This window comes from Symphodus melops (assembly GCF_947650265.1).
Source record: "Symphodus melops genome assembly, chromosome: 7".
Lineage (NCBI taxonomy): Eukaryota > Metazoa > Chordata > Actinopteri > Labriformes > Labridae > Symphodus > Symphodus melops.
The window spans coordinates 14,949,075-14,976,756 of record NC_136697.1 but is presented as its reverse complement, the minus strand read 5'-3'; the positions used below and the strand labels follow the sequence as shown (position 1 = coordinate 14,976,756).

The window sequence follows — 27,682 nt, the reverse complement described above, 5'->3', positions numbered from 1 at the left end:
AAAAAGTCTTGTCAGTCTTTATTAAAAATGTTGCCGATTAACTCAAAATGAAGCTTGTTTGACACAAAAGCTTTTGCTACCTGCTGTCTGAAAGCTACCCTGTGACAGGGGAGATGTGCCTTTGAAGTAAATTCACAGAAATAACTTATGTTGTTATTGATGGTCTTTTTTGCTTTTCTAGGTCATGCAAAGTCATTCACATTTATTTCAGTCTGTTACATGATTTGTTGCAGGAGCTTTAAGTTGATTAGTTTTATTGTGTTGGGTGACTTTTTGCATTTTTAAAAATCTTCACATATAAGTTAAGTCTGCTTCTACACTTACGTCAGATCTACCGTAAATTCGGGACTATTAGCCGCTACTTTTTCTCACACTTCGAGCACTGCGGCTTCTACTCCGGTGCGGCTAATGCATGGATTTTTTATGGGGGACAATGAGCTTCTGCCGCAAAAACATTTGACTTCGTCACGTCGGATCTTAATATCAGTAATTTTGCGCTTCATGCACGCACCCTCATCATGGAAAACACACGGAGAAATACATATGATGCAGCTTTCAAGTTAAAGGCGATCGACCTGGCTGTCAAAGAAGCTAACAGAGCTGCTGCACGTTAAGATGACACTGACAGCGACAACAGAGACTGAGGAAGTGAGTGATGAAGTCATTCTGAGGCAGTGAATGGATGGACTTTTTCTTGTGAAATATATTACGGTCATCTTTTTCATCAGCCGTGTTACAGACACCGTCGGCTAGGCTTCGTATTGTAACAGTTCATGTTGTAAAGTCAGTAGTTGATAATGTGTTCATAATTCCGATTATGTGAAGAGTCAGTGAATGCACCAGCGAGAACGTGTTGAGTGGCTGTATGAGAGAACGCTGGGGGAGAGAGTTGGATTGTTACGGCAAGTTATGTGTTGCTCTCTGCTGTAAACGGCGTGGTCACGGCCGACAGTGATCGGGTTATTAAAAGTTATTATTTGAACGCTCTCGTCGTCCTTTAACGTCCGTACGGACGCTACAGTATTTGCGGATGTTACCGGTAGCCTACGTCTGTGTAAATAGCTCTTGTTATAGCGTGGACACCTGCGGCTTATAATCAAGTGCGGCTTATATATGTACAAATACATTTATTTACTTATTTTTAGCCGGTGCGGCTTATATCCAGGTGCGCTCAATAGTACGGAATTTACGGTAGTTTAGTGATTTTGGCAGGATTTAGTGTCTCTTGAGAATAACTTGCTCCTTTTATGTTGAAAAGACAAAGTATTATCAAAGTTGTGTCAAACTTGTCAAACTGTCTGACCACTAGTAGGGCTGTTAAAGAAACATTTTAATATTTAGATCCCTTTTTGCGCACATGGGGCAAGACAGTGTTTGTATTTTGGGTTTGTACACTTTTCCACAGTTTGACAGATGGTTGCAGGTGTACACATCAAAGTACACCACTGCACCTTCCAAAGCACAGAAAAAGATGACTGAAAACGATGTAGGGTTGAATTTTAAAACGCTGCTTTGCTTTTTTTCCTCACAGGGAAATACACATTTGTTCGAATACTTCATGAAGCAATTACTGTTGGTTTACAGGTTACTCAAAGAGACACTTTCAAACTACAGAGAATACACAGTTTCAAAAATCTCACTAGAGTCACTTACAGTAAGTAGTGCTGTCACATTACACATTAAACCTTTATCACTGATTTTTCTTTTGCAATATCCTGACTGAAAACTGTGCAAATACAAAGTGATGCTTCCCAATAAGAGTGGATTTTCTTCTTATGTATGCAGGAGTTACAGTCAGTAAGTGTCAGCCTGCAGCCCTGAACTGACAAATAGTCTGCTGAAAGATGTGTCTTTGTGATATTCTGTTGTGACATAAAGCCGCAACAGACGCTGCACAGTGATCGGGATTAAATCCACCACGTTTTTTTTTTTTTTTTTTTTTTTTTTTAAAGTGTCACTGCTATCATCATATGCATGAATCTTAACAAGTCCACTGCTGTGGCTTCACACACTACAATGTGACACAAATGTTACAGTCTGCTACAATAACATAACAACATTATTTCATGTCAAATTAATGCATGATACTTCCCAATCACATAGATTTTGGAGGATCTGTGTGTCTGTCTGTGTGTGTGTGTGTGTGTGTGTGTGCAGTTTTCTTACGCCCACCTTTCTCGCATGTGTCTCCTCCATAGCTTGGCAGGCAAAGGCAAAGGAAAGAATCAATCTTGTCGATGCAAGTGCCTCCATTTTCACAGGGCTCTGATTGGCAGTCATCAACGTCTGTGAGGGAGTGGGAAAAAAAGAGAACAGGCAGGTTGCAGATCTTATTAGAGGGTTCAAATTAAAAGGATGTTTTTTGATGAAGAGGAATAAGATGAGAAGAAGAAGAAGAAGAGGAAGAAGATTTTGCCATAAAAAAGTACATGTGGGTGCTGTCTGAGTTATAAGCACAGACACTAGTCATCAGTCAATCTATGTTGGTGACTGCAGTCTTAAAAGGTGTGAACATAATACAGACAGTTTGATTCCCCAACCATCCTCATGTGTCCTCTAAAAGTCTTTCTAGTGTTACATTGCTTTTCATGCATTCACAGAGATGGATGTATATCTAATCCCCTCTTTTTATTTAACGTCCCATATACAAAAAGGACAACACATGGCTCTTCTTTTAAATCAGTCAAAAGTATAAACATAGATGACATAGAAGAGAATTTGGGTTCAAGCCCCCAGTTTGGCCTTCATCCACCCTGCTGAAGAGGCCCCAAGCATCAGCAGACACTCCACCAGCTTCAGGGCTGCTAAGCTATATGTGCTTACTCTGCTCTTTAACCTCTTCATGTGGAAAAAAAGCAATATTTAGCCTCAGGGGTCTTTAAAGTATCACTTTGTCATTGTAAGTAGAGGTCATGTAATCTCCTTTGACCACTGTTGGGCTTTTTTGGATGGACTATAACAGATCAGCCCCAGGACTTCAGAATTCCATTAAAACTCACAGCGAGAGTGTAAAAAGAAAGCTGCTTATAAATCCTACGTCCAAGTATTTCCTATGAACTTAGCTGCCACTTAGTTGAAAGCAAAAAGCTCAATCTATGAAAAGGTCATTGACTGTAAAGATGTAAATGTTTCAGTCGAATCAAACCAGAATGACCTTTTTAGCCTCATACGAAACTTTCATTTCAGACTGTGTTACTACACAAACTGCAGACTGCTTCCTATGGCACAGATTCATTTATAAGCTGGACTACATTGTATGAAATGAAGAACTATTTTGCTGGGTCTTTTGTTTTTGAATATTTCTCATTCTAATCCAGTTTTTTTTTACTTGAACTGTGGTGTCTGCAGTGGAGGTTTGATAATACTTTAATCTGACAGCACAGGCAGTTTATTTGTTTATAAAAATGGCAACAGAACAAAGTTTTTAGAGGACAGACACAGAAGCCACGGTTTATATGCCTTCTCAAATGAATCATACGGTTCTAACAGGCTCCAAGTTTTGTACTGTTGAGCTGCAAGATGAAAGGGGTGACCGAAGTTAAGAGCACAGTCAGAGAGTTTGCAAGAGTCACTTCTCCTTTTAAAAAATAATCTTCTTTGACAAGCTGCTATATGAAATCTGCACACATCTTGCATTTGTGGCAAGAGAATGAGAGGCAATGTAACAAAATCTCAGATAGTCTAATTCAATGCTTTCTTTTTTTAAACATAAACATCTGATTTATAGAGTTTAAAAGAAACCTGCATGGGTTCAATCTCTGCGAAAAAAAAATCCATTTAAAATGTGAAAATCCCAAGTTAGTCAATGTTGCATACTGCATCGCCTAAATTAAGGACATTTTAGTTTTATATGGATTATGATTAATATCATTGTATAAACCCTGTACTGTAGTAGCAAAAAAAAAAAATTCTACTACAGTAAAAAGTGTTGAACAAAAGTTGAACAACTGAAACATCCCCAAACTAATCATAACTAGTCTGACCCTGAATGACCTGTATAAGCGCTACTGTTGTTCATAGTTAAACACCCCTTCTCTTCATTCAAATTAGCTCACTTCTTAGTGGTTGAGTATAGAAAACCTCTGATCCCTTGTCCCTCTCATCCATTATGCAGAGGGGAAGCTGCTCTTCTCAAAGATAATTCTGCAAATTCTGCAAATCCATAACAAAGCCTCTTGTAGACCAACACAGCGGCTGCTGGCTGTCAGATTGACGGTTCGTCTGTCAATTTGTCCTTCTTTCCTTCTTACTGCGCAGTGGATGAATAAAACTTGGCACTCTGTAAGTTTTAAGGTGTTCACTGCCTGAATGGGACTTTGAATAGAGATAAGAATGCTGGTTTATAAGGTTCATTTATCCTAAAGCTATAACTTACTTTGGTTTGGCAACCTAATGAGCTGAGAATATATTAAAGAACAAAGAAGCACTCTCAAGACTAATTCATACCTGTGTGTCAAAGTGTGTTATTGTACATCTGCAACAGAGGGAGTCTGATTTGGTACATAAAGAGCTAAGCTAAACCACCACTTGAAAAATGTTCTCGCATTAAGGGGACATTTGGTTTTAAAGTTTGGAAGAATTATAGAAGTTTTAAAAAAGAGGGTGATTATGCCATATATATAAAAATACAGTGATCTATTTAAAGTATTATTGATGACAATTATTAAAAAAAAGCGACTGCTGAATGGTTTAAGGTGTGTTAAACTCAAATCTATGGTTACATTCTGACTATCCAAATTTCCAGTTGTGATTTCTAAGAGACTAAGAGACTGAATGAAGTGCAAATTGCAGAGAGTATTGATATGAAGAATTTGTATCATATTGATAAGATTGTGGACATAAAACAGACAGACGGGCTTCATGTTATAATGTAGAACGGAAAGTGATACAGGAAACATTAGCTTGATTTGGGGGTAGCCGCATACAACTGGGGAAGCTGCTCATCTAACATAAAGAGAACCAAACAGCATCCAAACTGATGGTTTGAATTTTTCTTATTTGTTTCCATCTGCTTTTAATGTTTCATCATCTGTAGTCATCAACCAGCTCTTTGTTTAGTCAGAGTAACTGTTTACCAGCAGCTCAGAATGAAGAAAGAAAAACAAAGTGAATGCAGCATTAATTCCTTCTTTTAGACCAAACCTCTGCTTTGTGATCAATGCTGCTTGAGATTTTTCTTGATAATGGTGACTCATCCCCGAGTCAGTAACACCAGAGAATAATAAAATAATGTGTTTTCATCTGGGTAGTCAACCAATGACTGATGATAGGGCTTTTATCAAACTGGAAAATTTTAGATCATAACATTTAACTGCATGATTTTAAAGCTTCTTTTTGTGATTTCAGAGCCAAAACCATCCATCTGAAAGGGTGAATATTAATCTGTTTGACTTCAAATGCAATTGGTCGACATAAAGATTTTAACCATACACCACATGGAAGCATTTGATAAAAATTGGCATTGAGAAGCCAGAGGTGGTCCATGATAAAAGTCAAGAATAAATATCTGCCAGGACTGTCGCTATTGGATAAACACATAAATTCGGTGGGCCCACTGCCGGTTTGGCAAAATTTCTGCTCCATTTGTTTGTGGCATAAACAGCAGATGTCACAAAACGCAAATGGAGTGGAAATGTTGCCTAACAGGCACTCTGCCCCTCATGTGTTGGTATAAATCCAATAGCTAATATTTATTCTTGACTTGAAGACACAGGACCACATCTAGGTCACTGAAAACACAGCAGATAACATATTCACACTCTGGTTTGACGCATACAGGCCTGACCTTACAAAACAGCTGAACAGACATAGGCAAAACACAGAGGAAATCCAAATAAAGGGAGAGGAAATGACATGTAGATAAAAAATAATTCATCCGAATAATGTTGATTAAAGATATTGTCTTTTAGCTCATGCAGGTCAGTTTTCTTTTGTGCATCGTGGCTCTCAACTTATCCCCTCTGTAGTAAATAGTATTTTATCTCTAAGCTCTAAAGCTGGAATAACAAACAGCAAAGATCAGTGTCTCTCAGCCATCTTTAACCCTGCAGAAGAAGGTTATCCTGTTTTTTTTCTCTGTCCTTTGGTTGCTCCTTTAGTTAGCATTGAATTACAACATTCCATGAATAGATTTCTATGCGGTTTCTTCGGGGATCAAGACCTTTGGGTGAGAAACAGTTGATTGGTTTTTGGTTCTGTTCTGAAAGAGAGAGCTTACAACATTTTTTCTTTGTGCAATGACGAAACAAGGAGAGACCTTGATTTGATTGCAGAACCTGTAGGCATCCCATAACGGACAAAAATCAATTCAACTAAAAATTCTAGTCACTGTAAGTTCATAATATTTTACTTTTCTACATAATACTTTATACAGGAATGTTGGCAGTGAACTTGCCTTTAGTTTGATCTCAAAGGATCCATTAACAGTAGTCTACACAGATAATCCAACCTTAATAATACATTTTATTTAATGGCGCCTTTCAAGCCACCCAAGGTCGCCTTACAGTGGATAAAAACAATACATTAGGTTAAAACCAAACATAAAAACAAACAAAAGACAGGTGTAGTGTGGAGTGAACAGTTACAGTGAGTATGCCAGTTTAAACAGGTGGGTTTTGAGTTGGGAACCTCTGACCCTGCCTTTATACGACTTCCTTCCTCTCATGGCGCTGACAGACTGCCATTTGAAGGCGTAACACGTACGTCCTTTTTATTCCTTATGTACAATGTGAAACCACAGTTGCAAGAAAGGTGGGGCTTAGTCACTCCACCTCCTGATCCTTTATCGGAGGTAGTGACAGAGGCGTAATGGGAGAACAAAATGGCAATATGTAACGTTGGGGGTCGGCGAGGCGTGTCAGCGCTCTGTGTGTATGTGTGCATGTCTGAGTGTACAATATGCACTGAAGTTTACTGCGGTGCTGGTGAGGACGCTGTCAGCAACCTCAGTGTGATGGACAGCTTGACCTTTGACTTAACAAAAGGCTGTTGGAGATCCTTTCATCAATATGTATAGACTTATGCAAGGCTGACTTTATTTCTCTTTGTAAATTCATGTGTGCTTTCCGTCTGTTTGTTTGTGTGCGTTTGTGTGTGTGTGTGTGTGTGTGTGTGTGTCTGTGCGCGCATTTGTGTGTAAACAGTACTTACCAATCTCACAGTTTTCCCCAGCGTATCCTTGTGGGCAGTAGCAGCTGTAGCCCGTTCCCTGAGGAAGGCACTTTCCTCCGTGCAGACACGGGTTCGTCACGCAGGGCTCTACTTCAACTGAAACACAGACATAAAAATTGAAGGATTTTAGGCAATCACTTTTTTTAAATCACATATTCAAATTCTTTCAATGATGTTCCCACTCCCTGTATGAGACAAATGAAGACAATGAAGAATACGGAGGAAAAACAAATAATAAAAAAGGGGAAAAACCTGTGCAGTAGATTTTTGTTGCTTTGGAAAAGTGTTTTATCAATAAAAGGATCAATAAAACTTAATCAATTGTTTATTTTCATGGAGATTCTACAAAGTTGGTTGTTAGAAACACTTACCATCACAGCTGCTGAGGTTTTTTGAACAACAAAAATATTTGTATGACTCATTGAAAAAAAAAACGTGGCACTCTGATTCTCTGTAATTGCAGCTCAGCCAAAAACCAGCATTTACAACACACGCATATCCATTTCACACTTGGTCTCTTTTCAAAGGGATCAGAAGGCAGAGAGCTTCAACCCTCGCCATCCACTCACATCCACAGTTGTCATGGTAACCATATGGGAAGAGAGGCCTTGGCTCACTCCGGCGGGTGTCGTGGGCAGCGTGAGAACTTCAGACATTAGGCGTCCTCAACAGAAACGAGCAGACCTCCCGCTGAGCATATTCACCCCTTAAATGTGTGCATGCGTGTGGTCTCCTTCCACAATTACACATTTCCATATCAATTGACACACCACCACGTGTTTCTCCCCTGAGCCGCTCATTAGGAGCAACTTCAGGTCTTTGAAAACCACCATTCGTTCATCCTGGCCGCTAAAGCTGTGGCTGTGGGAGTCTTTGTTCTGCCAGCATTCTCCCTCTCTTTCTCTCTCTCTCTCTCTCTCTGACATACTGAGCACTGCAGAGGAGGGGGTTGTGTGTGAAGATGATGCTTTGTGTATTTGCGGTTCTGTATGTTTGTGTTTACACATTATGATGAAGGAAAATCAATACACCAGCTATGATTAGCATTTAGGTTGATCCTGTCCAATGACTAACCAGAAGCGGTAATCTCCAGCTCACACTCTCTGAATGATCATCATTTTTGCTGTTGTGTTGGGAAAAATATACATTAAGGGACAAAAGATGGAGGTTTTCATTCGAGGACTTCGGTAGAAAATACGATTTCTAAATAACATCATATATAGATTTATGTTAATTTTCTTTTTTGGCCGAATCCTAAGCTTCTGGTTTATATTCTGTAAAGTTAGGTGCTTAAACCAGCCATGCATTTCATTGAAGGTGGAGCAGTCCAGACTGGAGTCCACTTCCCTCCTCTTTATCAGTCAAGGTTATGGACTGTTTGACAAATATCAACTGTTATGACAAGCAGATTTACTACTGAATGTGTGTGTGTGTGTATAACCGTAGGTGTGGGTAGATAAACCTGCTGTGATTCATTAAAGCGAGTGGTGCAGAAAAATCAATAGTGTATAGAAGGAGCTGACAGGTTGGACTGTCCCTTGCGCTTCACCCACACCGCCAGCACAAACAACAACAATAAGCTGGCGGCAGCAAAAACCAACAAATAAGTTTGCAGAGATAGGACAGTAAAGGTAAAGACTTTGTAGTTGTAAAGCGGACCAAATAATTAATTCACACATCATACAGAGCTTTTGCTTGGAGTAATCTCAGCTATAAACACAGCAGAAATATGGTTTACTTTGGAAATGTGATTCTGGGATAAGAGCTTTCAACCTCACAGGCAGCCCTGGCATTTCTATGAAGGGAGGAGATAAAAAACAAGAAGGCAAAACTTGGTTGTGATTAAAATGTTGCTGAAAGATGTTTTGATAAAAATGTGCTGACAGGCATCAGACAATGGAAAGAAAGTTGACAGCATGGTGTTTTAGTGCACCGCACAAGAAACATCTGAGAACAATGTCCTTACTGAAGGTCCCTGAATGCAACCTAAGGCTTCTCTTTTTTTTCTCCTCTCCCTCATTGATTGAACTGACTGATGAAGTGCTCAGTGATCCAGTCAGGAGAGAAAATACTGACCAACGCCATGAAACCATGCCACAAGGGACTGAGCTGCAGCCGAGAGTGTGTAGATGTAAAGAAAAGAGAAAGAGGGTGAAGTCATTATTTTGCTCCAATCTTCTGAGACCAAATGTTTCCACTTGTGCTGTTTGTGCAAAGGTATGGACATTTGTTTATGTGTTTGTTTATGGCCTTCATCTTTCATGACTCCAGGGTTTCTGTCAATCAACCAGTCTTCATACTGTACACCAGCAGCCCAAATGGTCGCCCTCGGCTTCTAGTCGATACATTTTACAGCTGTTTTCCATCTGTAGACTTCTCACACACCCCGAGCAGGCAGCTGAGACGAGCCTGCTGCAGACATAAGCCGCTTTCAAAGGGAGCAAAAATAAATCACCATAGAAATGTGTGATAGCATGATGCCCAGGGGGCTTTCAAATGCCTGGTGATAGGATGTTTCCTGTGCAAGCTCTGATTATCAGGCAAAAAAATAAGAAGTGAATCAGGGAGCTAGTCTGGATTTCACCGATATATATACTGTGCTGGAGACTTATCCAACAGATTGTATATGATTGCAGAAATGTGGCTTCTGGCGGGAATAAAAGGTATACAGCCAGGAAATACAGGGCGATTTAGTTTTTTCATAGGCATGAGGGGAGGGGAAGGGAAGACATGTAAAGTCAATCTCAAGGGTAGTTATTTTGATAAATCTATATTGCCTATGCTTGAGGTTTATTAAAAATCGACTAACCAAAGTAGCGTAATTCCTTTTTTTAATTGAAAAACAAGTAGGCTAACGCTTCAACTTATACACTTTTAACGATAAGCAACTTCCTGCAGTCACTCATTACAATACTTCTCTCAGCCAATGAGTCTGTCACATGACCCCCTTTCAAAGAGTTAACACTTTCGACAAACTATGAGTTTACACTAGGCTAGCCGTTTCTCCTTAGTCAAGGCTTTGCGTGAGCTAGCTAACAAGCTACCTACTACTACTACTGTATCACAGAACACTTTTAGTAACAACAAACATGACTGTTAACAATCTCGTCATCTAATTCTTAGCAAAAACAAAACAAAACATCTACTTCTGAAAAACCTGTTTTCCTTCAACAATAAGCCAGCCTCTGGTTTGGCAGTATTTGGATCAACAACAGTAGCAAAACAAACAACAAATAATTGTCTGAGAAAATACAGCATATTAAAACTACAACTTTCGAGCAACCTGTAAACCTGTGTTCTCCTTTTACATAAGAGAATGCAAACCATTTCTACCACCATCTTCTTCACCAAGCCAGCATTAAGTGAACCATTGTCCTCACAGAACTTTTACTGATGCATTAATTTGACGTCAACATTATTATTATTTTTTAATCTAACAAATAGTTTTGGCACCATTGTGTTTTTAACACGTGGAAACACTTGCTTGAGGCACCGTCTTATGGTTTAGAAAAGATTGTTATTTGGGATCTGTAATTGTTAAAAAATAAGGTCAGATATTATGCAAAAAAACACTTTTCAAAACACGAATATGTGGCCTGTCTAAAAACCTCCAAATCATGAGAAAAGTCCATCCTCTTTGTCTTTTGCCTGCTCCACTCCCAAAGCAAGGTGTTTGTTCTGCCTTCTCAACATGTACAAGAGAGCAGGGTGCAGGAAATCTAGAACCACCCAAGCCCTTTCAGAGGACGTGGTCAAACACAGCACACCTTCATATAAAGCTGCAGACAGAAACACTTCTGAGCAGGGCTAAAAGACGGGTTAATAGACATGCTAAAATACTGGATCAGAGTGGATTTTTGGCAAGCAACTTCACAGACATGTTTTGGGGACCTATAAGACTTATTTTAAAGTGTTCATAAGGACTATAATTTGTGACCTTTAACATCCAGCTTCACACAGTACACAAAACTTAGTTTTATGCGAGAAAGAAAAAAAAAATTCCTGATGAGAAAGCCTTTAAGGATTTCATGCCACGACTGTGTCATGCAGGTTAAGAGGTCTTACTCACTGGAACGAATAGAAAATAAATTTAGCACCCTACACACTCAATATAAATATCACATTTTGTGACTATCTCAGGAACTGCCAAGTTTACCCGAAAATCGGTCTTTAAATTGTGACAACGTTAACATCTTGGGTAATAGTGTGTGTATTTGCTCCCCCCCTTTCACAATAGATACTCCTGGGAGTTAAACCTGTGTGATTATCTGACTGACTGACTGCTCATGTTCAGTACTGTATATGTAGTAAAAATGTCTTATTCAGAGGTCTCTAGTTTGCATTTGCTCTAAAAGATCTCGGTCAAACTATAGAAATGTGGCTCTTGTTATAAGAATCAGAAATTATCTTTGTTTCAAAAAGTATTTCTGCTATAAACACAATGCTACTATTCTACAAATCAGACATACATACTCACCTGCTGTGCTGATTGTTATGGTGCTGATGTTGACTCCTCCTCTGCTCTCTTCCTCCATGTTGCCTGGTAACAAGGCCCCTGAGCCCACAGCATGAGACCAAGCTGGCTCCTCCTCATCTGGGAGTGCAGCGGGAGGAGAATCCAGAGAGCTGTTAAGAGCAGGTTTGTACACTGGGTACCATTTCAGAGGTGTCAGGGGTTTGTCTTGGTTCTTCAAATGCCCAGATGTAACAGACTCTTTCAATTGAGAAGGAGGCGATGAAGGGGAGGGAGAGAGAGAGGGGGTTTGGGTATTGGATGGAGACTGGGTAGAGGGAGAAGAATAAGATTGAAAGAAGGATGGAGATGAAGACATTGGAGTGGTGTTGATGGACTGATCCAGTGAGGTTGATGGTTTTGGGGTTTCTTCTGGTGAAGAAGACAGTGCCTCCATTGTGGATACTCCTGTGCTTTCTGTCCAAGTTGAAGTAACCTCTATGAGCTCCAGAGGATTAGCAGTGGTGGTAGTGGTAGTTGTGGCGGTGGTTGTAGACTGTCCCTTCCTGTGCCCCCTCTCTCGAGATCTTTCTCTGGATCTTTCTCTGGGTTTACTGGTTCCGACTGGTCGGCGGGAAACTTGTATCTCCCCCTTTGCTTCAGCGCCAGTGATTTCTCCGCTTCCCTCATCTTCTCCTTTCCCTTTCTCGTCTCCTTTCCCCTTCTCCTCTCCTCTGCTCCTGTCCTCCCCTCTGTTCTTCTTCCCCCGTCCTCTTCCTCCTCGTCCACCGGATCTAGAAGTCACAGTGTCATCCTTTTTGTCACCTGACTGAGTAGTGGTCTCCACCTCGACACGGACCCAGGTTTCAGTGCTGGATGAGAGGATTTCAGGCTTAGAGCTGGAGGTGATGGAAGTCTCTTGATTATTCCAACTCTTGGTGCTCTCTGTTGTCATGGAGTTACTGGAGGCAGCCAAAGTCGATGCCAGACGAGTAGGTGAATCTTCACTGGCGTGTGTAGAGTTTTCTCTTGAGGGAACGTTGAACCATGAACTTCCCCAGGAAAACAAACCTGCCAGCAAAAAAACAAAACAAAGAAAAACAAGGTGAGTCAGGAGTACAACAATGGCATACTCAGAATAGTCTTAAAGACAATGCCAAGAATGTCGAAAAAACAGAAAATAACAATATACTTTAGAATCACTTTCTGTGCCAAGGGAGACAAAAACCAAGCAAATCAAAGCTGCCTGAGTAATCCCTGAGTTGATTTTCCTTATCACCACACCATCACCATCGAGTATATTATCAGCAAGGGAGAGCAAAGGGAGAGCATGCAAACATCATGTTAAACATTACTTTACAGTAGAAATCACTCTTTATTATGTAAGGAAATACTGTTAGTAGACTTATGAAGGCAGGAGAAAATCCTTGTTTTAAACATACAGCGTCTAACATACAGTGACTGTAAGTTTGATCCTTCATTACAGTAGGCCTTTCATGTCCTAATAGAGTTGTTATAATTACCAGTTTGTGACCAGCAAGTGTCATTCATGTCAAAGTCCATCCTCATATAACTAAATAGCTACCGTAATTAAATAGCTTCCCCCGCTTGTAAGCACAGTAATTTGGCTTGGTGATTAACAATACAAAATGTCTGTAGAGGAATTAAGATAAGAAAGCCAAAGTAAACCAATATCAGCCTATCTTTTTAAATATTAATTGCTAACCTTGTATTAATCATACAACATTCTGGTTTTGTTGTCCAGTGAACTGCACACTTGCAACATTTTTGCTTTCAATATCAAGTGACCATGTAGCTAACAGAGATGCATAAACAAAGAGCAGTTAACCTCTGTTCTGCAAGGGCATCAATCTAAGAGCTTTTGAATTTTTTAATGTGTCTTAAACCTTTCTCGACACACACACCCACAGTTCAGTTCACATTGACTTAAAACTAAAGACCACTGCAGCCTCACATATTGCCTCAGAATTGAATCAACCCCTTTGTAACACAGTTTCAAAAAGGCTGAACAGACTTTCCTGCAATTTGGAAAAACATTTCACCCACAGCCCTTACATTAAGCACTATAAACCTGCTAATGCTTAGAGGAACAAAGGTTGATGACATTCGTTTTCCATTGCCTGCTTGCCTTTCTCTGACAATTTAAGGAAACAAGATGTTTTCATACACAATGCTTATGACCATTGATAGACGTGGTTTCTGCATTAATCTCATCTACAAACTACATATGCAATAGTTGAGAAATATCTCTGCTTTACTCAAATCATTCTTTATATTTTTATATATAAAATGTATCATAATATTCATACCCCAAAAGGTAAAAGGTCATATTTATCTAAATTGCAATACAGTGAGGAGATCAAAGCCAACAGCTGTAGCTTGTCAGCTGTCACAGCTGGTGTCAATCACTGCTTGTTAGCAACTCTGCACAGAGTCGACCTGAGCCGCACAGACAGGTGGATTTAGGTGGCCCCTTCAGGATACCAGCCACGTATAAACACCCCAGCTCCAACTTTCTGCTCTCCCACTTTTACCTCTTATGAAGTCTGTTTCTTAAAGGACTTTGGTTCCTATAGCTTGTTTGTGACTAATGTGCTATCCTGTTTTGGTACCCAATTCAGCACCCACAACATCACAGACCTAGAGCTTCATGAGAAACATATTAAGAGCACGGCACACGTTCATCAAGCGTTTCTGTTGTTGCTATGTGTTAACAAACACATAGCAACACTATTGCACTCACCTGGGGATGGATTTGACTCATCTGTCTTCTCTGTGGCCGGCTCCTCTTCCCCTGCCTGTTCACTTGTTGTTTGGGTTCCTTCCTCATCTTCAGTCCCCGCCAGGTAGTTCCAAGGCTTCCAGATGGATTTAACAATCTTTGAGATCACCTTCAGTGAGAAGTGGAAGGACAGAGCTGGCTCAGTAATGCTAAAAAAGGATTTTGAATTTCAAAATCAAAACATTTAACCCAGTCCGACCTTCTTCTCAGCAGGTGTTGGTTGGACTGGCGGGCGAAGAAACTCCTCTGACTCAGGGCCAGGTTCAAGTGACTCTCCCCAGTCGAATAAGCGCTGTCCTGGAGTCAGCTGAAGGGTCATAAATGACCCTGAAGAGTCTGAGGACCAAGGGTCTGGCACTAAGGACACAATGAGATGAATTACTTAACAGATCCTTGCCATTTCGATTGATACTGTACATCATCTGAAATCACAAGCATTACATGAAAGGGAGGCCTCCTCTTCCAGATCAACTAATCCGGTCCAGTTTGTGGGTAAAACATTGCTGCCATCTAAGGATCCTGCAAGATGAAACAAAATCAGTTTGATTTACTGAATTGATCAAGTGGTTAGTGCTGCTAAATGTGCTGATGGTAGACAAATGTAAAACCTGTGGTAGTTGTAGGTTGTTGTGTAGTCGAGTCAGTGTTGTCGGCCCCTGTGGAGTCAGCATCACTCGAGCCTGTGAGGTAGCTCCAGGGCTTCCACAAGGAGGTGTAGATCTGAGTGATGGAGCCAGAATTCTCTATGTTACCTGGAAACAAACAAGCACAAAATGATGTGATGCTCACATGCAATATACAGAGGGATTTCCAGAATATCTCTTCCTTTAGCAGAAATCGTCCAGTATTGGTGAAGAGGAAGAATACATGTATGTATGTATGTAATTGTAAATGTAAATATTCAACCTAACACCTCATGTCCCTCATGTTTTTTTTCCTCCAACTGCTCCTGTCAAACAACTGTTTCCAACATACATGACACATATAGACAATGTAGATCAGAAATCTCTGCTGCCATAGCTACAACAGAGGCCACAACATCTATTCACTTTAATAGATCGGGTACAGGATTCAAGGCTTCCAAAACAACTTCCACATTTATTTTAAAGGACTGAGATCAACGTTTGTATTCAACATATTACAAATTGTTTAAAATCCACATCTTTTCTTTTAAGAACTTATAACTCAACCTAATCAATTAGTATAAATCAGCCTCCTGTCAGAAAACGCCAGACGTTTGCATACCCCTTACCCCTGTAGCAGTAGGCATCATATAACTCGGTGTTGTTGTCAGTAGTAGTGTTGGGTGTCACGGTGTGGACCCCCGGCTGGCTCCCCCCACACTCCAGGTGAGGCCAGGTCACCGGGTAGCGGACACTGCCATCAGACAGCCAGCCCGGGGCACAGCTGTCCAGGCCGGCTTTCCAGGCCAAATAGAGCTGCCCCACTGTGGCCAGCTGCCCCCCGAGGGACACACAGCGGTCTGAGGCTGAAGACAGGGAGAGTCGCCCCGGGACAGAGGAGTGAAACACCTCACCTTGATGGACAAAAACAGGAACATATCAAGATGCAGAGAGAGCTTTAATAATTACTGTCTCTACATGTAGATGGTGAAATGACATTTCTTCTTTTAACCACATGTGAATAGGCTGAAGATTCCTTGTCTGTATACTCAGCTACAAGTTGGTGACTGCTAATAAAAATGTGAAATGTTTTTCTATAAAGGCTCAATTATTTCACCAGTAAACATATATCAAACTGTTGAGTATGGTGTATTTGAGAGGACTTATACACAAAGACAGCATAGTTGTTTTATCGTTTCCACTGGATTTATTAAATGGTAAAAAGATTTTTAAAAGAATATCTCTAAATTCTTTCTTTCATGTTTTAGCAGAATATGACTTAGACATAAGAGAAAAAGTTAAAAGCGACGAGAGCCTCCGCTACTTAATGTGTGTATGTTTTATTATGTGTGTTTTTGTGTGTTTGTACCATCCAGTTCTTTTGCAAAACAGTAAACATCAAACAGTTCTTTTGGGTCTCTCTTCCCATAGTTCCTCACTCCAGCAGAGTATTCCTTGTGTCCATAGCAACCAAGCTCTGGCTTCTGGACTGAATATCTGTTGAAACAAACGTGTCAGTCAAAAGCGGCAAGGATCCTGTTTTTACCCCCCAGTCTAAAGAAATAAGGAGCAGTTTCTTGTGGGCATCTAACTGTATGATCTGTATTTCAGCTCACACATCAACCATTCTCTTGTCATTAAGACTTTAAATGTCAGTTTCGAATAATTACTTATTTGTATTCACTTCCAAAGGGCAACAGATTAGAATAAATTAAAATACAATTAACAGCAAAGAAACAATAGAAGAAAACAGAATCTTAAGAAGATGAGGTGACAAAAGAGAAGAACTGAATATTAATCGAGAAGATTATCTAAGGAGAGGAATCTCACATTACACCAAACAAAGCAGAGGTATTTCTCAGTAAAACAATTGGTGAGTCAAAAAAGATATGCTCTAAAAAGCGCTGAAAGTTGCAGTGTATAATCGTGTAAGAAATATGTTCAGTCATAGTTTTGGGGCTTTTCTGTTTGCTGTTTGATTAGAGGGCTAGTCAATTATGTCATAATGAAGTTCTCTTAGAAGCTAGGCTTAAAGCTAATAAAACAACTCTAAAGTCTATAGTGATGGCAAAACTTAAGACTTGTGAAAATATATAATCTAAATCTATAAATAGAAGTAGAAGCTCAATATAATGGGACGTCTTCTAACCGGACAGTCTGATCATCCAACCAGCCGGGGGCACAGCTGGCAAAGCCATCATAGTACACCGCCCACAGCTGGGCCGGTGTGGCCATCTCAGCTGATATCTCCTGACAGGCTTTCTGAGCATCCGTGAACGAGAGAGCGTAGCGGGCGCTGAGAGCCTGGTAGTGAAACACCACACCTACACCAGCAGAAACAGGTGGAGAGGAAAGTGTGAACTAATTATAAACATGTATTTACAAACAAATTGGAAAATCAATAATTATGCTGGTATTAATGCAAAACAATCAATCCCACTTCATGTGAGTTTCAGTTGAAATGTCACAGAGGAGCTCACAAATAATCTGTATTCAGTCCAAACACTCTAATTAAAATTACACAACTACTCAAGTGGAAAATGAGATACCAAAAAACCACACAAACACACAGGCTACAATAATGAAGTCAATCAATAAGATATTGATACTGTGAATGAATGTTGTGTTAATGAAGTATAAAGGCTGAAAAAGGGGGCTGGCAGTGCTTCGATTGTAAAGCTGCTGTTAGCTGTTCCACATTTACACGCAAATCAGTTATGGTAGAAAAACTCTTGTTGCTCAGCAGTGGGTTTTTTCCATGTTTGAAATGTATTTGTGTATTTGTGGTCAGTGGCGGCTGAACTCACCGGATACAACCAGGGGCACAGTGTCTCTCTCATAGTCGTTACCCATGACAACCTGACAGTGGTAAGTGCCTGAGTCGTTGGTGCGGAGACTGGAGATCTCCATGGTAGCATTCAGAGGATTGGCAGTGTATCCTGGCAGCATAACACGGCCGATAAAAGCCTTATTAACCTGGATCACATCACCTTTGGCAAAGAGAGGGGGGGGGGACCCAGACAAACAGATTAACTTAAAGGGGCTACAAAGATTTTTTAGTCAGTCAGTCTCATAAAACTTACACTTGTCATTCAAAGTTGGAACAGGTTTTGATTTTACATTATTTTCTGGGCTTTTTTTTATCAAGAGGTAGATGGCAGGTCTGGATAAGCAAGACCAGAGAGATGTACAACATGCCCTGAAGACAGCCAGTGACTCTAAAAACAATATGAAAGCTCCTTTGTGGAGGTGTTATGAAACAGACCAAAATAAATATATACACATTATTTATGCACTATAAACCATACAAGACCACCAGTGTATAGACTAGTTATTGGTTAATTGTTAATATGTGCCCTGAACTGCTGCCCTGGGGTAGATGTCTGACATCACAACGCAAACACTAAATATACAGCTGTAAACTACCTTAGAGTAAGGAAAGCTCATAAGTTAAACAAAAGAATATAAAATAAAATGTAAATCAGTCAGTGTTAAGGTATCATGCATGACAATTTTTACTAAAAGCAGGGACTTGGAATGGACTTGGATACAGACAACAGTGAATGGTTAAAGTCTTAAGTTTGTTTGGCCTGTAGACTTTGCTTAACATCTGAGACATGCAAGACGGTGGCACTTAAACCACTTTAGCTTCCAATGAGGACTCATATGACAGTCAGATTAATCTTGATGATTTGTTTTGGGATGTATTTATTGTGTTTGATTGGTTCAGATTAAAGTTAAGAGTCCACACTAACTGAAACAAATGAGTTCCCACTGCATACAGCCTGTAACACTTCATGTTATAGTTTGCTGTTGAGCAGGTAATGCACAGCATATTAAAGCTTTCTTTTTACTGTAAATGGCTGCAGCATCATCTGAAGACAAGGTTAAAGAGACCGGTGAGACTGAACATAAAAACTTTTAAGATACAATCTGCAACACTTTAAACAATAAAATAACAGAAATTACATATGTCTTAACTAAATATTTATTTATGAAAAGGAGTGATTTGTTGTTATCAGCTCCCTGTTCACACTGATAGGACGGCGCTTCCCTCAATTTGTTCATGTTTCACTCAGAGGCTCAAACCCCTTTCATACATGTTTTTTATTTGTGAACCATTCCCTCTCTCTAACAGGAAGCCCTGCCACCTCATGGGCGGAAAAAGAAAGCCCCTCCACTGTAGAGCTGTACAAACAGATGCTCTTGGTCAAAACACAGAAGGAAGTGTAGTGATTTGACAGTGATTTGCTCTAAGAGCATGCCGCGAAGGTGCAACATCTGGACATAGACCCTCAAAGTCCCAAATTATTCTGTTAAAGATGCCATGCATAAATTAATGTAATCTGCCCATTTTCTTTTTTTTTACAAAAATCCTTTCAGTCTGGGAGGTCTGGAGTTTTAGGTAAAATGGAAAAAAACTTCTCATTTCAATTCCAGCAGCTGCTTTTGTCAGCTTGTTAAATTCTTTGTTATCACTTATAAGATCTCCACTTTAATACATTTAACAGAGGAGGAGAAAGGCAGAGTGAGGTGGCAATAATGACTTTTTTTTTCACTTACACAGTCATAATCTAAAGTTGATAGTAAAACTGATTAGTGCAAATTCAAGTTTTCTTTTTTTTATCACTCCTGGATTGTATTTATAATTAACTAAAGTGTTGTAAAGGTCATTTAATCTCCACTTAAACAGATCATTGCACCTTTGTTTTACCTTTAACAGAAAGCACAATCTGCTCAGGAGCAGCACCCTGTCCTCCTGCTGCTGGTGGCCTGGTACGCGTCCACAGGAGGTGGGGAGGCTGGCCGGAGGAGGTGGACTGGAGGGTGAACACACAAGGGAGGACAGCGTTGCCTGCCAGTGATTGTTTTACTGTTGGATGTGTGATCCTACGCATGTTCACTATGGAGGAGGCTGTACCTAGAGGATCAGCAAGACAATAGCACATTATTAGATGATGCAATTAAATATGTAAAAAGGACAATTTGCTACCAAGAGAAAAGATGAAAGATAGGGCAAAACAACATTTAATGAAGAGAATTAGTCTGCAGTTAAATTACAGTTCACACCTCCATTACCAGTACAGATATATAGACAGTTTTGGCTGTCCTAAAGAGATATCCTAATAGTAACTCAGGTTTCTCAGGGATTTTAATACAAAAGAGGGAAAATGTCATAACAAGAGTCCCAGGGCTTGCACAGAGATTTTCATACTTACATCCAGGCTCCAAATTAATTGTTTTAATTTCTATTGCTTTATAATTTACCAGTGCATCCCCCCTTTGTGCTTCATAAATGGATCCCCTAATTATTTTTAATTTATTTAATGTAAGAGATTGTCAATGTAATGGTATTGCCACTGTAAGCTAATAGCTCTGCAGATTGACATCAGCTCTGCACTCCGTCTGGTTGCCATGACATACAGGTTCAATGTAACCATGACAACAGGATCACATGTATAGGCATTTTCTTTAAACCAACATACTCACTGCAACTCGCTGAAACATACCAAGCAAGGTTATGTATTTTGATTCAAAGAAGATTGAATTTCTCAAAACACAAGACATCATTTTACGTATCAAAGTAAAAGAACATTTTCTTAAAATATAGGAATTTGCATTGTGTAATAATAACTGAACTGTTCCTGTAACAAAGGAGAATTCTCCTCTCAATAAAATTATAAGACATGACTGAAATGTTGAAATCTCAAGAAACAGCCAGAGAAAGGACCTTTAGTTTTATTTTTCATTGACTCTGGGAAAAGAGAAACAAAGACAAAGACTTTAAACGTATCTACCGTATACTTATTAATAATTCATGCGAAGTTCATGAGCTATTTTTGCTCACAAAATCAAGGACTGTCAACACAGCTACAAAAAGGCAGAAGACATCTTTATAAAGCTTTAATAAGCTTAAAAACTATTTTGCAGAGAGATTTTTGCATTTGTTTTCTCTCCTGGTCTTCTCTTTTTAAATCCTGGATGTTTGTCAATTTGTGTTAAACTAAATTAGTGTAACAAGAGAGCCGGTGTTAAAAAATAAAGCCTTTTTTGGAATAATGCACATACTGGAATTGAATCACCAAAAGATATTTCCATCTGCATTTAGATTGGCCGGCTTTCAGGCTGAACCCCCTGAGAGCATCTCTCCGTGCTAAAAACCCTCCCCACTGCCTTCCCCCCCAAAAATCAGATGTAATCACAGAATCACAACTACCAGAGAAAGGAGAGCGAGACAGAATGAGGAGAAGAGGAAGGGAGAAAAAGAGGGGAAAAACACGTAGTAAAGTGGGAGGAAAAGAAAAAATCTAAGGAACTGAAAGGAGGAAATTGAGAGAGGAGTTTGTCATTAGCTGACAAGTGTACCCTGTAGCATGGCGGTGACAGATGGGACAAAAGAAAAACAGTGTAAAAAGAGGAAGAGCAGGCTGGGAATGACATGAAAGGACGCTCTCTATCATTAACAGATGCCATCTCTTATTCCTGTCAGTCCTTCTCCATCGAAGAAATGAGCTGTTTGGGTTATAGATACACTGCAAGGAGAGTTTCAAGGCAGATATCATGCCCCTTAGACTCAATCTTCAATCTTTGATTATTTTATGTTTATGTTTAAAAATAGAAATATATATGACATAAAAATTTTGTAGCAACAAAATAATGTATTTTTAATGCTTGCAAGAATGTGCATGCATGGTTATCTATATCTGCATCTTAGGGTCTACTTGTAGCTACCACCTAAGTTACTAAACTGTTGAAAGTCCCAGACAATCAGATCAAACAGGGAAAAAGTTACATTTATAAGATTATTATTTTTTAGCTTGTTATATATATATAATATAATATATATATAATATATATATTAGAGCTGCAGCTATCAAATATTTTAGTAATCGAGTATTCTATCGAATATCCCGTCGATTAATCGAGTAATCGAATAAATCATACTTTTGCTTAATTAAGGTTTAACTCGTCTTGGGTCGTCCCTACAAACCTGCTTCTTTGCAGTTACCATGGAAACGCCTGCTTGTTACAGCCAACCACCTCTGCTCTACAGCTGCTGATGATGCTCACCATATTACTGACAGGGTCCCAAATTCACTTTCTGATTCACTGGTCAAGGCGGCAGGTAGATGAAAAATACAGGCCAAACACGTTTTAATGGCTGAAATAGCAAATAGTGTTTTGTGTAGCCTACACATCTGTTAGAGTACATTTAATTGAGAAAGCATTATGTTCTGTTGAATCAATCACAGAATCAATCATTATGTCAGATAAGGAAATTGAGAAACTTTAAATATATATTTGCTAAATTATTATTCCACAAACAAGTTATCTCTTGATTTAGCTTTGAAGACATTAGACATTTCATATTATCAGCCTGTTCATTATTAAAAGTGTATCTCTGTCTGCTCCTGCAGCGCGTACATTCAGCACGCTCACAGACTACAGAGACCATAGACACGTCTATGACAGAGACTGTGAGAGGACGTTGCTATCGTTATGTTAGCTGCAAACACGGAGAGAGTGAACGGAGAAAAGCCGACCGTTTGACCGGATCACGTGTTCCCGACTGGGTCGTATGGATCACGGATCAACTGTGTGCTGACTAAAAGTTAAAAGGGGCGCGCCGCGCTCGCGTGTGCGCGCGTGTGCGTGTTAGCGCTGAAGTGTCTGTGTCAGACTGAGAGTGCAGCAGACAGAGGAGCAGGTAGCTGCAGCTACATTAAACGTGTTTTATACTCATACCAAAGTTTTGATGACGCAAAAAAAAAAAAACTTAACGAAGCCTCGAGGCAGCGAAAATTCCTCGATGAATTTTTGTAATCGAATTATTCGAGTTATTCGAGGAATCGTTTCAGCTCTAATATATATATATATATATATATATATATATATATATATACACACACACACACATATATATATATATATATACATACACACACACACACACATATATATATATATATATATAAAGAGAGGACTTTTTTTTAAATCCTCGAAGGGTCCAACATTTACAATAGAAGGTGTCCCTCTCCATCCATCTACATACATACATACATACATACATACATACATACACACACACACATGTATACACACACACACACACACACACACATACATACATACATATATATGGAAGGGGCAAAGCACGTTTACTTTAAAAAAAAAAAATCCAGGCCAACATCATGTATACTAAACATAACAAGAGAGGTGAACTTAATATTACAAGCAGCATGTGGCACCTCAAACCTGCAATACAATTCTCCAGGGACATGCAGCTCTGAGACGTTTTGTCTTTTTTTGTGCCATTATTGTGAATTTTATGCAAAGTTGTAATGAAACAGATGGTGACTAAACTTGCATAAATGGGTTTGGAGGTTTTCCAGCTCAATCCCACCATGCATGTCTGCAAACATCCTCAGCATGTCGGCTCTCATTTGCAACACTGAAATTAGCACAGACCTGTCCTGTGGATTTATGTGTTGAAAAATTAATGCGAGAACTTTTTTTTTTCTGTTCTGGTCTTCTTCTCTATTTTCTTCCATAATTCTTCTTGTATTTTTGTCTATTTGTGTGCTGACATTATACATTTCTTTTTGAGATCAGAAGCTGCTGGTTATTTCTGCAGGCTTTTGGAAATGCAGCATTTAGAGAAACAAAATACTGGAGGTTTGCAACAGAGAACTTACTAGAGCCTAAAGAGAGCAGCAGCAGGGCAAAGAGGATCTGCCTCGCAGCTGCACACAGACCGAGCGCCATCCTGGACCTGCAGAGGGATGAAAGGAGGAAGGAGAAATCAATCAATGTTTAACAGAGGCAGAGACTAAATGCAAAATCAATCCACATATAAAAAATAGACATAAACATATTATATGCATAAATATTTTTCATGTTCATTCATATATGTTTATGCATCAATCTCATCATCTACACAATATAAGCAATAGAAATAGACACCTTGCAAAAGTCTGAACTTATCGCAAAATAAAACTATTTCATATAAACAAAATTGAAAATTGGCCTGGGTATAATGCCCATTCTTTTAAACCACTATTGCAGTCAGATTAAGCTCAGCAAGCATTAATGCCTTAATGCCCATAACCATAGACAGCACTTTATACTGCCATGGATTACATCTAAATGATGTCTGTTGCAATCAATGTTTAAACTTTAAAGGAACATTTAGCACATCCATCCTGATTTTGAACATGTACAAAATCCCCTTCAGTGTTTGCTGCAACTCTATAGTTGCAGTTTATTTTTTACACCAGCGTGATCATTTGGCCTGGAAGAACAACAGACTATCAGATTGGGTTTATAATTTATCTGACTTCACTTGAACTTGTAAAATAGAAAATGCATCCTTAAATGTGATTGTAGAAGCTGTTATGGATGGAGATACATTTCACTGAGTTTAGCTGCCATGTGTTCAATAAATTGGAAACATTTAGAAATAACAGTGATTGGATATCAAATGGAGCCAATGTTAAAAACATTTTCATTGAAGGTGGTACTATGGACAATGCCTTGTATAGTGTTGTCAGTGTTTGTGTGAGTGAGAGGCAAATTCTAAAGTAATCTGAAATGAAAGCACGCTACATTCATTTTGGATCAGCTGCAGCTCACTCAGGAGAACCGGATGTTCATGAACCTGAAGACAGAAAAAAACAATTCCATGCTCCTCTGGTTAGCATGTTCAGATATCCTTAGGTAAGATCCCAAAGATTAGGAAAGCACTAAGATAATCCTTTATTCATCTCACAAGCGGAGAGATGTATAGATTTACTCTTCAAATGCAGTGTTTTTCATTCAGTATTTTCTACCAGTTGGTCAAGTTTTTTGTGTCTTTCAGGTGAATGCCAGCTTGAGCAGTATGAGCCTGAAAAAAGCTCCACAGCTGTTTGTTTCATAAAACCTGTTCGGGCTAATCAAAACGACTCAAATCTAAGGCAACAGTAAAAGGAAATACAGCTGTGCGCTTTCATTGAAACATAATATAAATATATTGTGAGCACTGTCCTTTTAGCTTTGTTGTTTATAACAAACATACCCTGACACACGTTTAAGAGCTGTCTAAAGCAGGAAGGCAGGAGGGACGCAGCTTCTTCGGCAACCAGCCAATGCTGACCTTCACAAGGTCCTTGGATAGGCAAATTACTTCTTCTTTATCTCCTTTTTGTCTGAGCTACTGTTATGTGATTGCTACAATGGCAAAAGAATATTAAATGTCTCAAAATGACCTTGAACACTGAATTCTTAAAGAGCAAACTTTAGTATCACTGGCAGGGAACGATGATGTAAATAATACATTCAATTTAATTGTCCTTAAAGTATAAAATAAACGTGCTCAATATGTAAGGCACACTTCTTGGAAGATAAGTGGAGCTTGTGTTCAATGTTTTCCATCAACTTCCTTTTTTATACAACTATAGATTTTTAATTTTTTAACACAAATCTAACCTTCCTTAAAAAAGCAAAAACGGTCTCTGTAGTTATAGACAGAATTTAGAGGATTTTAAAATTTACCACTTTTAAAACAGGCAAACAGACAAGTAATTTGGACATCATTCAGTCTTATTTGATCTTACACCGGGCACCACACTGAAGGACATATTTAAATATAAAAACCATTGATAACAATGCTCTCTCACTTCCAAAGTAGAAGTAAATAAACGTCTGGTATTGCGCAGTGATCCTGGTGCATTGCTACTGCACAACCAAAAGGAAATCTTTCCACACATCAGAAATACGCTGCTGACTTTGCTAGACGATTTGGCTGGGGGCCCGAAGTTGCTCAGCTCAATGTGTGTCTTCTGAAACAAATCTTTATTGCCCTGTACAAGAACGAAACTAAGATGTTAAGGGGGGGGAAGCTCTTTGAAGACAACAGCTTTGTTTTCTAAAGATAGTTTTAACAGGCTGGGATAAGAAACAACAATAACTCTAAATTATTCATTTACATCTTGACAAAAACATGATTCTTTATACCTGTCTGATTACAAAGTTATTGCCAACAGAGACTTGCTAAAAGCCCATTTAAAGACTTTTAGAAATGAGTCTGCTGCTAATGTTTGGACTCTCTTGATTGCAGTTACATAAAGTAAATCATTTATCTGGCAAAGTGAAAAGACCTCTTTGCATACACCAAGGTAACAGCGACTCATGCCACCAGCATCTCTGATGCCTAGAAAGAAGATTATGCAACACCAGTTCAACCCTTTTTAAATTAAAAGAATAATGGCCGCTCTCTTCTCTGTGAAAGCTTGGTAAAACCTTCAGCTGTATTAAACTGGAGTGTGTGAGGCAGTGAAAAGGATTCCTCTCTGATTGTAAAGCTCTCTGTGACACCGACAAAACTACACTGTCATTATACAACTATTTGTTGGGCGCTTGTTAATGGTGAGCATCCAAGTTAAAAAGGAATACTCTGGTCTGGGCGAGACCACGCTGTGCCACACACTTTGAGGCACCCCATGTCTAAAGGTGGGTTATACGATCTTGTGATGGGCTGTGACAGATTGGGGTCAAACTTGTTGGACTGTGTATGTTGAGGAGCCTTAATACATTGGGTGAGCTAGCTGGGTGGGAGACAAGGGATTTCTTAGGGTTTGGAGAGGGTCATGACACCAATGAGTTTGCCCAGTCTTGTATGCAGAAAGCATTAGAGGGTGCTGTGTTCGAGGGCCTGGGACTGGCTGGGACCCTGCAGCCACTACAGAGATAGAATACAGAGTGCAGCCTGTGGACATCTCTGTGGATGCTATACAACATACAAACACTGTGAGTCTATAGACAGCCGCCTTTCAAAGTTTTACCAGAGGGGATTTACGACATACAGTGTGCTGGTCATCCTGTCACACCAGCTGCATACTAAACAGCAGCACCTTTGTTGAGGGCGAGACATCAGATGTCAGGAGTGCCTCCCTCTAAATCGCCCCTCGTCACTCCTACAGTCACAGTTGTGTCTTAGGCAGAAAAGAGCCAGAAGTCTCTTAAATGCTTCAGTGGTCTTCAATGTGGACATCCATCCACCACATTTTCACAATGTCGCCTGAATAGGACACATTCTCAGCTCATTGTAAGAGCAGGCAAGCGAAGTGACAGAGATCCACAGAGAGCTAACAGACGAGGCTGGCAGAGCTACAGTACAGCTCAGCACTGAGCTGTCAATCTGTGGAAACAGGAGACCAAGAGGCCTCGTGATCTTCATGACGCAGGCAAGACGGGGCCCTTAACCCAAATCCCCTTTGGTTCTGCAGTTGGTGGGAAAAAGCTTGAAGAAAATAAAACATGAAATTGTGGAGGACATCATGTCAGCTGTTGTTATGGTTATAGGATGAATCCCGTTTGAGAGCACAACATGACACTTTCATGTGTGCAATGCCTCCATCATACACCAATGAAGTGTGTCTGTGTGTGTTCACAGATTGCAAAGGTTTTACTTCATCAGTTTAGGTTTGGTTCCCATGTTGATTTTTGGCACACATAATAACACTCAAGTGCTGTAATGTTACCGCCCCTAAAACGCCTTGAACATAACCCCAGCAACTGCACAAGGTAGGGCACTGAATCTCACCTTCTGCATTCATGTGCAAAAAGCCTGTGCAGAAGGCAACACACAGCAAT

The 27,682-nt window shown here is 39.6% G+C and overlaps 1 protein-coding gene across 1 annotated transcript in view; it reads right to left on the bottom strand.

The window, feature by feature from the left end:
- The window catches only part of LOC306827560 (neurocan core protein-like), a 43,042-nt gene that overhangs the window by 6,622 nt on the left and 8,738 nt on the right, over positions 1–27,682 (bottom strand). The window contains exons 2-14 of the mRNA XM_079349466.1: positions 23,746–23,822; positions 19,764–19,970; positions 17,857–18,039; positions 17,199–17,373; positions 16,419–16,546; positions 15,679–15,963; positions 15,035–15,178; positions 14,868–14,945; positions 14,626–14,783; positions 14,388–14,535; positions 11,648–12,694; positions 7,150–7,266; positions 2,173–2,286 (exon numbers count right to left, since the gene is read on the bottom strand). Coding sequence (XP_079205592.1) covers positions 2,173–2,286; positions 7,150–7,266; positions 11,648–12,694; positions 14,388–14,535; positions 14,626–14,783; positions 14,868–14,945; positions 15,035–15,178; positions 15,679–15,963; positions 16,419–16,546; positions 17,199–17,373; positions 17,857–18,039; positions 19,764–19,970; positions 23,746–23,815 — 2,854 coding nt within the window. The 5' untranslated portion in view covers positions 23,816–23,822. The remainder of the gene's footprint in view (positions 1–2,172; positions 2,287–7,149; positions 7,267–11,647; positions 12,695–14,387; positions 14,536–14,625; positions 14,784–14,867; positions 14,946–15,034; positions 15,179–15,678; positions 15,964–16,418; positions 16,547–17,198; positions 17,374–17,856; positions 18,040–19,763; positions 19,971–23,745; positions 23,823–27,682) is intronic.